Below are 11,626 nucleotides of genomic sequence, written 5' to 3'. Positions count from 1 at the left end.
TGGATATCTGATCTCAGACTGCAAGCAGTGTACGTGTAAATACATCATTTATACAAAAACAAGTATTTTATTTGCCCCTTTGCATAGAAGAAGGGTATATGACCGAGGGGATCAATGAATTTTCTGTCAAAGAAACTAACTCTTTGTGCTTTTAATAAGAAAACAAACAAAAAAAAAGCACCACACAAAAAACAACAAAACAAAACAAGCCAACTTCTGCTGCTGCTTTCATCTCTGTGCAGAAAGGAGATGCATAGCACTGGGGAGACTGCAGCTTCACCCTCTTCTTGGTCATTGCCAGGTGAGTAATGTTCTCCAGCCTTCCTGACCAGCCTGTTTCCCCCACTCAAAGCAAGCAATCCAAAAGCAAGTAAGAATCACAGAACCACCATGGATGGACCTTAACACTTGTCCAGTCCCATCCTTCTGCACTGGGTGGGACTGAAACATACCGGATCAGGCTGCGCAGGACTCCATCCAACCTGGCCTTTAACACCTTTCGGATGGGGCACCCACAGCCTCCGTGGGCAACCCATGCCACCATCTCACCGCTCTCCAAGTGAAGAACTGCCTCCTACACAGAATGACCCGGGTGGGAAGGGACCTCAAGGATCATGTAGTTCCAACCCCCCTGCCTGGCAGGGCCACCAAACATACACCTTTACTAGATCAGGTTGCCCAGGGCCCCGTCCAACCTGGTCTTGAACACCTCCAAGGACGGGGCATCCACAACCTCACTGGGCAGCCTGTTCCAGGACCTAATCACTCTCCTAGTGAAGAACTTGCCCCTAACATCCAACCTAAATCTTCCCTCTTTTAACTTAAAGCCATTTCCCCGTGTCCTGCTATTGTCAGCCCTTTCAAAGAGTTTACTCCCCTCCTGGGAGTAAGTTCCCTTCAGGTATTGAAAGGCTGCAATGAGGTCACCCCGCAACCTTCTCTTCTCCAGGCTGAACAAACCCAACTCCCTCAGCCTGTCCTCATAGGGGAGGTGCTCCAGCTCCCTGATCATCTTCGTGGCCCTCCAACCCCCTAATCTAAATCCTACTTAATTTAAAATAAATCCCCCTTGTCCTACCACTATCACAATATATATCAAGTTGTTTATAAGCTCCCTTAAAGTACTGAAAGGCCATAGTGGGGCCTCCCGGGAAGCTCCTTGTCTCCAGATTGCAACAAAGGGAATACGTGCTGTTAAGCAGCACACAGGAAACGCCTGCAAGACCCAAACGGGTACATCTGGCTGCCCAGGGCTGAGATCTAGCCCCATAAGAAGGCACTTCCCACAACTAACAACGTGCCTTTCAGCTCGCTATGCCCCGCAGTGCCCAACAGCGCGGCTTTGCTCCTTGCCCCCTACATGGAGCCCATCGCAGGGACCAGCCCGCAGCCACGCGGTGGGACTCTCCCGTAGACATGTCCCAACACGCGCAGCGAGCGCAGCGAGCGCCCCACCACTCGCACCTCCCCGCTCCCCGCTCCCCGCTCCCTGCGCTGTGCTGGGCCGTGCCGCCCCGCGCTGACGTGTCGCTGCTCTCCCCAGATACAGCGCGATGCCGAGGCCGATCCCATGGCCGCGCACACAGCGCATCCCGCCTTGCGCGCCCCCGCTCTATTTGTTTACAACCCATTACGTCACCCCCCCGTCTCCACGCACCGCCTCCCATCTGACGTCACGATGGTGCGATCTCCCCATTGGTCGCGCCCCGCCCTCGGCTCTCAGACGTCACTTCCGGACGGCGGTAGCTATAAGAGGCGGCGGGAGGCGTCGGGCTCTCTTCGCCCCTCTCAGCAGGAGATGCGTGCAGCGCTACCGCGGCCGCCGCTGCTGCCGCCGCCCCCCTGCCGCAGGAGGAGGAGGCGGAGGCTGCCGCCCCCGGGATGTGATCTGGGTACCGCCACCTATTCTTCACCCAGTTAAAAGCCGCTCACGCTCCGCTCCCTTCGCCCACCGCCCCGTCCGGGTGCCCGCCGGCCACCCCGGAGAGCTGGCTACCGGCCGCCGCCGCCTCCATGCATCCCGCCCTGTACACCCGGGCCAGCATGATACGTGAGATCGCCGCAGCCGTGGCCTTCATCTCCAAGTTCCTGCGCACCAAGGGACTGATGAACGAACGGCAGCTGCAGACCTTCAGCCAGAGCCTGCAGGAGCTGCTGGCAGGTGAGGGCGGCGGGAGCCGAGCCTCTCGGAGGCCGGGAAACCGAGCCCGGCCCCGCCGCGCCCCGCCTGTGGCGGTTGAGGTGGGGGGGAAAGGGGGGTAGTGGGGTCTGACGGCGCCGTTGGGCGCTGCCGAGCCGCTCCCCGGTGGAGGGGGCTGGAAACAAAGCGCTCGGCGCACGTTCCGCAGACAAAGCGCTCAGAGCGACCCCAGAGTTCCATCGCAGCCGTCCCGTGTCCGGCAGGAAAAATGCTCCAAAACAGCGCTTTTGTCGAGTGAAATACGGCCGTAGTGAGTGCCCCTTAGTTCCTCTTCTATAAACATCTCATAGCCGCCCTAAAACTCCGCTTGGGAGTAAATACAGATGGTTTTCTCGCTGCCCCGTATGGGTTTGTAGCACCCAACTCGTGTCCCCGGCTCGTACCTCGTGCCACAAGTGGTTGCGGGGTGTTGGTGGGATAGAATCCCAGAGGTAAGTTAAACCGTAGGGCTCTCATCCGGAAAAATAGTCTGGGAGGATAATTGGGCTGAAGAACTCGAGCCCATAAATGTCGCCCAGTTGTTTCCCTGGTCGTTTTTAGGTGCTCTTAGAATTTGAGGAATGAAGCGTGGGTGTAACTGCAAAATGACGCTGAAAAGGTTCTTCTCGTTTTCGTGGTGTTTTTCAAAGTGCTTTGTAAGCACTTTGTTATAGTGGCTTTTATGAATACCAGGAAGTTGCGTTTCACTCCTTTCAGATGGCAGACATTGTTCTCTGTGTGGTAGCACGAACACAATAACCGTACATGAGTACTCACTCCTGAGGGGACGCTGCACTTCTGTTAATCATCGCAGAGGGAGACCACAATGATATTTTAAGTCAGCTGATGCTAAAATAAGCATCTCAGCACCTACGGTTGTGAAACTTTGTAAGAGAACAGTGATCAGTGTGCACTTCTTTTGAATGCAGAATTAAGGAAGATGATCTTTTTTATTTTATTTTATAGAACATTATAAACACCACTGGTTCCCAGAAAAGCCATGCAAGGGATCGGGTTACCGATGTATCCGGATCAACCATAAAATGGATCCTCTCATTGGACAGGCAGCACAGCGGATTGGATTGAGCAGTCAGGAACTGTTCCAGCTTCTTCCGAGCGAACTCACTCTATGGGTTGACCCGTATGAAGTGTCCTATCGTATTGGAGAGGATGGCTCGATCTGTGTGCTGTATGAAGCCGCACCCGCAGGAGGTAGCCAAAATAACACCAACATGCAAATGGTAGACAGCAGAATAAGCTGTAAGGAGGAACTTCTCTTGGGCAGAACCAGCCCTTCCAAAAGCTACAATATGATGACTGTATCGGGTTAAGATATAGTCAGTGGATGGATCACCTTAAAATGGATGGATAAGTTTGGTTTTTACTTTGGGTGGGCACCTCTGGGGATGGATTATGGAATTTAAACCATGTCACAGCTGTGAAGATCTGGCACACGTTAGAGTGGTATTCTTTAAAGTGACAGTGCCATAGTTTGGACAGTACCTTTCAGTGATTTAATAGCCTGTGAGTCAAAACGATTACAACTTGCTAGGGAGTGAAGAAGATCTAGGAAGGGTCAGTTTCTCCAAGACATCTTACTTAATTTCTACACCAATTCTTTCGACTCCAATCTGTATTTATAAAGTGATTCTCTGCAGTACGTCTTGCAGAGTAAATTTGCACTATGACATTATTAATTGTTAGCATTTTTGGCAGCTCAGTAACGAGACTTACTGTTATGAACACGATAGTACTGGAAATTTTATCTTTCAGACTTTTACCTAGCACTTACAACTGTGTATAAATGTACATAAGATAAAACTAGTAAGTATGACCTGGGGAAATGGTCAGATCTTTACATTGGCCTCAGAAGTAGCAAGTGATCAAGAGTTTGCCATGGCAACAGGCTTTAAAAAGACCCTATAAAGACACTGTCTGAACTGTGGTGTTAGCACCAGCCAGCTATCTGTACATTTGCTAGCTTGTAGTTTTCTAAGACTGAGTAAACTTCTTATTTTTAGAAAGTGGAGGTCTGGTTTGTAATTTCCTTGTTCTTAATTGGGTAAAAGTCTTTTCCACAAACCACCATCTATTTTGTGAACTTTGTTAGTCATCTTTTATTTGGTAAATTATGAACTGGTGTAAATTTGTACAGTTCATGTATATTGATTGTGGCAAAGTTGTACAGATTTCTATATTTTGGATGAGAAATTTTTCTTCTCTCTATAATAAATTGTTTCCTATCTTGGCATTTTAATTAATCTCTTGTCGTGATTACATAGGACCCAGTTAAACTATTTTTGTCTCACAGTAGATATAAAATAGGTACTACACAGGATTAAGAGTATCACTGGCACCATGACACTAGGGAACACTCGATGCAGGCATGGATTGATGAAGACCTCGCTGTATATAAATACGTGGGAAGTTTAAGGGAACACAATGATTTACATGTCATTTTAAAATGTGTCCATGTGGAAGTAACTCCAGGGCCAATAATTCCGGGATATGAGGAAAAGGTACAGAAATAACATCCACCAAAGATGACTTGACTAAATCCAGAAGATCATAAAGTTTACTTGGCTTCCTGATGAAGGATATAGCAAAACTAAATGTCACTTTTGACCTACTTGCTCACAAGTTCTCACTTGCTCCTTGATGGATTCCCTGCTCATTAAGAGGTTTTGGGACAAATGTCCCTTAGCTTTACGAGCAGGTTAACCACTCTACAGAAAAGGTTGCTCGCCTTTTGCTTTCTTCAGATGCAAGACTTTCACTTTAGAAATCATTAAGATGGGATTCAACAAAAGGTATGTAGATCTTTTTTTCCCAAACTTAAAAGGATTGGTTGAGGCAAAGTGAGAAGCCCGTACTACGGGTTTTCAAAGTTAATGAATGATGTAGAGACGTGATTCACTTAAGCACTACACTAATGTCATTTGTATACTTAGTTACACTTGAGAGAAATTCCTTGCCACGTTATTTACACTTGTTAAAGTGCTGGACTAAAGCATGAGAAGAACTTTCTGTTCCTTATCTCCTGTGTACTTTGTTATGTGTGCTTTTAATAAAAGGCCTACCCAAGTTGGTCACTTACATTATGAGAGCAAACGCTTTTGCACTGAAGGAAAAGAAAACAATCATTACTTGCCACCTTGCTTTCTTATGGGCAGGACTGAACTTCAGAGTTGCAGCCTATTGCAGCAGGTCCCGCAGGAGTGTGAGGCTTTACAAAACAGTGATAGTAATGTTTTGCATCCAGTTCAAGTGATTGTGTAAGCAAAACCTAAGGCTGAGCTGTCAAGTTTCTCCTAATTTCTTTCCCACAGTTTTTTGAAAGTTCAGCTTTACAAATACGTATGTAGGTCATGGTAAAATAAGTATGTCAGCTGTCAGCACTTGAAAGGATTGCTATTATATTTCCAATAGTATTGCATAGCAGGATGGTTTATTAGTATAGATGAGTGCAAGCATAATGGCTGCTGAAGCCATGAACTGTAAAAATCCTTACTCATCTGGATGTGATGGTAGTAGATCTACTGTCAAAGCTTAGGTACGGAGTACAGATAGTACTCTTGAGTATACTTGAAGTATAGTTTCACATCTTTACACCTCCAAAACTACACTTATAGGATGATGCTTCCAACTTATGAAGTATTTAAGGGATTTATTCAAGTAACAGAACTTCTCAAGCGATGCTTCTGTCACATGATGTGGCCATAGGCAGCATACGCTGTGCCTGCATTGAAAGAAAAACATAGAGCTTGGCTTCCTGTAAAGCAGCATTCAACTTCTATGAAACGTGCTGCTGACTATGCTGGGCTTGGTGTGTCATGATGCACTCTGTGGTCGTCTTTGCTGTGCAGTAAGAGCAGCAGAAAGATGGGTTATCTAATTGATCTTTGACATGAGCTGTGTAAATAATGAAAGCATCAGCTGTTGGTGCTATCGTATTGATAAGTTAAGCATAGTCTTGCAAGCCAGCAAGTGTTCCATCTGTGAGGCTGGCATGTGATGCTGAAATAAGAACGATCGTGTTCCCTTAGATGGTTAACATTTTAGTCCTTTTATGGTGGGGTGCTTTCATTCATGGTGTGATTTTTTAACTGCAGCTGTAACTAGTAATTGGCACAACCTGTGTCCTCGGTTATTGGGATTCCTTCCAGCTGGAGTTTAAATACACCCCAATGTGCACACAATGTGCCCTTGTCTAATTTTAAAAATGCTTAACATACTGAGGCAGCGGGGCATAGGAAGGACTCGGAGAGAAATGGAGTAACTGCCAGTGCAGTTGCCAATCCTATGTTTTGGTTTAAGAAGAACAAACAGTGCAGTAAGCTGAATGTTTGTCACCTCTGAATTTTATTTAAGGGGCTGTTATGAAACCATCATGGCTCTCATTTTAATACAGAGATGAGAGAAACATATTTGAGACTTGCTTGTCAAATGCACACTAAATAATCTGGACTTTCTATGTGATGTATTGAATAAGCCTGTTGTTCTGTCAGCTGTGTGCAACTTAATGTTAAAGTTCATATCCTAGACTTATGCAGCATCTGCTGAAACTTGCTGACCTTCCAGTGAATGTCTTTTTTAAGTACACAATTGCTTCCATGTTTATGCCAGGTGAGCAAATGTTTCTTTTTCTCAGAGGATGCTCCCCCACCATGTCATGTGGTGTCAGATCCTACACACACTTGAGTGTACTTCTGCATTTCATGCTCATTAATGATGCTCCTAGAGCAAGCTGTATTATATGTGTTCTTCAGGAATCTCTTGGGTTTTTGTTTCTTTTCTCCTTGCAGTTGTGTTTTTCTTTTCTCTTGCTGATTCCACAGATGCTCATCTGGTTTAAGCAGTCATTCAGATCATCATTATTTTTTTCCTCCTGCAGACCTAAGGATCGTTCTTAGGTCTGAACAGAGGTGTGTAAAGGCTTTCATTCAATTTGTAGTAATACTGATTTTAGTGTTCTAATTTTCTACCAAGTCTACAAGGATTTTCTGGCACATCTGTATGATGTGCCGCAGGATTTTTTAATGTTTGGATGTAACAGGCTACATGGGATCTTGGGAATGAATAACCAACATGAACAATGTTCTGTTGAACATCTGAAGATGCTGTTTTTGGTATCTACTTCTGCTGAATTTGTATGAACTTGAATAGTTCACAAGAATTAAAAAGATAGTGAAATAGTTGTTAGTAAAGAAATCCTTTTGGGCTCAGAAGATGATGTGGTGCTGTCCCGTGTCATAGTTAGTGATGACAATTCTGTATATTCTTGACTGCGTCAGCCTTAAACAGGCTAAAAGAGTGGCTTGAGAAATGATTTTGTAGCAGGGGGAACTCCTGCATTAGGACCTTACAAAACAGTTTACTGATGTGCAAACCATAAAGAATCCAGTTAATGTTCCCAGGGTGGTTAGTTTGTCCCGATGCTTGTAAACATTTCTGTCACCAAATTAAGCAGATGTCACTGAGCATGAACACCAAATCCACATAAGATGTCCTTCTAATTAACCTTGCTGACTTATGCTCTGAGAATATGGTCTCTTGTTACTGCAAAGGTTAGCAGTGAATAAAATGAAGAACATAGCTTCTTTTCTTTACTGAGTATCTAAGTAAAGCCTATTTCTGAATTTCCATAAATCAAGTAGCACTCTGCATTTTCCAAAGTCTCCTCCGCTTGATGCCATATTTTTTAGCAAAAATAAGTTTATATTGGCCACTTGACTGAAGAACATTAAAGCTGTTTTTGGTTTAAAGAGTGAAACATGTATAGAGTGGAGATAAATGGCTCTCCCAAAAAGGAATGTGTATTTACACATTCTTGGTGTAATAGCAGAGGTTATTTTTACACATTTCAGATTTACATTCCAATGTGGCATAAAGTGAATACTGTGAAGCAGGATGTTAATTCAGTGGCTTTCAAAGGTTGGTAGAGCAAGCTGGGCTTTGACAGTAAATGCTGTATTAATGGTTAGCAGTGACAATTTCATCAACAAAGGAATTGCAGGGTATAATTAACATCAGTTGCTTTGACACTATGCTCTTAATGTATGGTTTCAACCTTTCTTTCAGTAGCTGTTGGAGAATGCACTGTGACAAATTATTGCTGATACAAAGTAGGTCAACAGTAAAATGGCTGACTTACCGTAAATGATCGCAACTGAATTATTGTGACTTTGTGTCCAGTGGAGCTGCCGTAGTTTTCTGTGCCCTTGTATTTCTGCAACGTGTGGTATTTCCCATCTCTGAACCATTTAGCATCTTTGTCTAAACAAGAAGAACGTTTTGTCCTGGCTGTTGGGGAGAGATCCACACAAGTAATAACCCTGCATGTGTGACTAGAAATACTTGCCATTATTGTACTTCTGTAAATACAAAGCTAGCACTGAGAAATGACTCTCAGCTTGTGAAAGTAAAATACCACATCTTTGGGTTTTGAGGGGTTCTTCATTGAAAATCTCCCAGGGCAGCACACAAGGAAGGGAGATTGGACTATGACGTTATTTATTTATGCACAGGGAAGTGCTTTCGCCCTGTGATTCTTATGATTCTCAGTATCTCATCACAGCTTGCAATGAGCTTTTAAAAGTTTTTTGTGAGAGGTGTAGCTTTATTTGATGCTTTTATCTCTTGGATGTCAGGAAATGGCTTCTAGCTTTACCATTTCTCTGGGGCATTGTAAAATCCTGTACAATTGTGTTATGTGATGATTACATAACTGAATAAAATGATAAACAACTATTTAATCTGTCAGGATTTTAAGGACGCAGGGGAGGAGAACTTGAGCATTCTTGGAGCAGCCTTGAGTATGTGCAAGGAGCTGCAGTATCTGAGGCTCCAAACAATAGGGGCAGGGCTGAGGATGCTGGCTGCCTTTCACTGCTGTGTTCCCAGGTTCAGCCCTCAGTCAAATGGCTCCAGTGTAGGGCTAGAGCTTAGGTACAGCTAAGCTGTACTCCAAGATCAGTCTAAAGGCAGATTTCTAGCACTGATAGTATTATCTGCTGACACTGGTTGCAACTGAGACATTTCAGCAGTGTGCCCTTGCTGTTCTGGGTTTTACAAGATTCCATTATTATAGCTTTTTATAACCAAGAAACAGCTAATTATTGGTGTCTGCCTTGGTGTTCTACTGGCTAACAAACAGGTTCATTAAGAGACATCTTGTACTTAGAAAGAATACCGAAAGACAACCTTCCCTCCATACATTCTTTCCTTCCAGTGTGAACTGTAAACCTGTTTTTGTATGTATACATATACCCAGAGGCACACAAATATTTTCTTTTATAAATACATATATATGTAATTATTAAAATCTTTTTCAGTGGGTCACCATAAGTCCTTGCTTCCAGTGATTTAACTCACAGGTCACTGCAGATGTTCTGAAGATTGTGAATGCACACACACGGGGAAAAATGATTCCTCTTCTGGTGCCTTAATACATTCACATTCTGTTCTGCTGTTTCCATTTTACAGATGTGAATTTGCAGCTCAGCTTAGTTTGCTTGTTAGCTGAACAGATTTTCAGATATTTTTTGTGCTGCTTAAAAACAGTTTGTAGCTGTCTGAAGGAAAATTTGCCTTATTAATGTGTCTGAAAATAAATTCAAATGAAGCGAAGATACTTTTAGAATCCTTGAGTTATTCATACTAAAGCTTTGTCATATAGGAGACTTCCCAGTAAACAGTTACCTGAATCATCAGGAAAAGCTTTATTTCAGTGGAGCTGAGCACCTTTACCTGCACGAGTGCATCACAGCAGTTGGTTTTATCTGGTAATGTCTGTGTTCAGTGGTGTATACATTAGAAATTGTTTTACAAGTGTGAAAGGCTGTACATTGCAAGTGCAAAATAAGATCTAGCTATCTCTGTTTGGTACACCTAATGATATGAATTTATATTAGTGGCATTACATCAATCTTTGCACTTGCATCCCTAAATCTAACTTGTAATCTCTTCTTTAACCCTTACCTGCTTGCTTCCTTTGCCATTTGCAGCCTATATTCTAATTCCTTGGCTTGCAGTCAGTATAACGTCATCTGTTTGTAGACATTCAGATCAGTAAGGAAAAAATAAAGCAGAGGAAATGGTAATATCAGTCTGAATCAGGATGACATTAAAGTGAATGATACATTTAGTGCCATGTTTGTAAAGGCTCTGATCCTGTGTGACTAAGGTACCAGACGATGCATTTTGATGCTATTTATCACACTTTATGTGTTTAGCCAAGATGGGGCTTTTGTAATATGACTGAGGAAAAGCATATTGCGAAGATGTAAGTACTTTTCAGAGGGGCACCTGAACAAATATCTCTGCTTGATTGCTCATGCAAATGTTCCTGTGAATATCTTCAGAGCCTGATGTTTGCAGAAATGACAAGTCCTAAATCTCAAACAGCAGAACACTGTCTGAGTCCTCCAAGTGATAGTTTCCACAGTTATTCAAAAGAAAATATATGTGCGCGTCATTCAGGTTTGAAATCACTGGCAGAGTTTACTGAAGTTGAAGAAGTTAATTCCAAGCCAAGCTGACAAGTGTACAAAATGTCTCCTGAGTTATCAGACTGATGTAACCCCGTGACTAATTCTGCAATTCATGAATGTTGATTTCCTTTTCTTGCCCTTTCTTGGTGCATAATCCTATCTTCAGAAACATCCCTTTGTAATCAGTTTATAATCAGTAGAAGGAAGATTGGATTTTGAATTGGATTTGCACTTTTAGATTCTGAGGCTGTAGCCTTTGTACTTTTACTAATTTCACCATTATGAGTACCATGAAACCTCTTAACTTATTCATGTGAGTACGTCATCTGCCCTTCAGTGTTTTATAGGATCAAGTATGTGTCAAAAGCCTTCTCAATGAGGCAGAAATGTGGTTTTTATTATTTCCATAGGCATTGGAAGGCACATTAAAATCTTTATTATTGACTGAAAAGAATTTCTCCTCTTATTGCAGTAGAATAGAGATAGTGAATAGACTGAAAAGCAAATGCTGCACACATACTGCATCATGATCTCATTCTCAACATGATTGCCTCGGTGTTTGCCTGTTCCAGCGTACGTGAGTCACACTCCAGTATGCGATTTGCTTAAAAGCAATAAATGTCAGCACTTTTATTTACAGTCTGAAGATTTAGAACTCAAAGCTTCAACACTTCTTGTATAGCTATGAAGACTGGAGGCTGTCTTCATCTTTTTCTTTTAAATGAAAGAGGAAAGCCTTGATTGACTGTTAGTAGGTCTGGCCTAACTGTAGTGGGTTAAAATGTAACTACACAAACACAGACTTTCCCCTGCTTAGGCAGGAATTGCCCTTTTGATAGTTGAGATGGCAGAGTGTGTGTCTGGTGTGTTCCTTGGCCATTCTGACCCTTGCCCAAAATGATCTGAAGTTGTTAGGGTTTCTAGATTTGTGCTATGGCAGACCCCAGATGTGGGA

At 43.3% G+C, this 11,626-nt stretch overlaps 1 protein-coding gene across 1 annotated transcript; it reads left to right on the top strand.

Annotated features, from left to right (window-relative positions):
- The first annotated feature begins 1,760 nt into the window (after nucleotides 1-1,760).
- BTG1 (BTG anti-proliferation factor 1) lies at nucleotides 1,761-4,436 on the top strand. The gene is made up of 2 exons (XM_015858056.2): nucleotides 1,761-2,161; nucleotides 3,146-4,436. Exons 1-2 carry the CDS (start codon nucleotides 2,014-2,016, stop codon nucleotides 3,508-3,510), a joined length of 513 nt encoding a protein of 170 aa, XP_015713542.1. The 5' UTR covers nucleotides 1,761-2,013; the 3' UTR covers nucleotides 3,511-4,436.
- Nucleotides 4,437-11,626: the final 7,190 nt, after the last annotated feature.

Source organism: Coturnix japonica, chromosome 1 (genome assembly GCF_001577835.2).
Source record: "Coturnix japonica isolate 7356 chromosome 1, Coturnix japonica 2.1, whole genome shotgun sequence".
NCBI lineage: Eukaryota > Metazoa > Chordata > Aves > Galliformes > Phasianidae > Coturnix > Coturnix japonica.
Note: the sequence above shows the minus strand (reverse complement) of the source record. Positions and strands in the feature narration are given on the sequence as shown.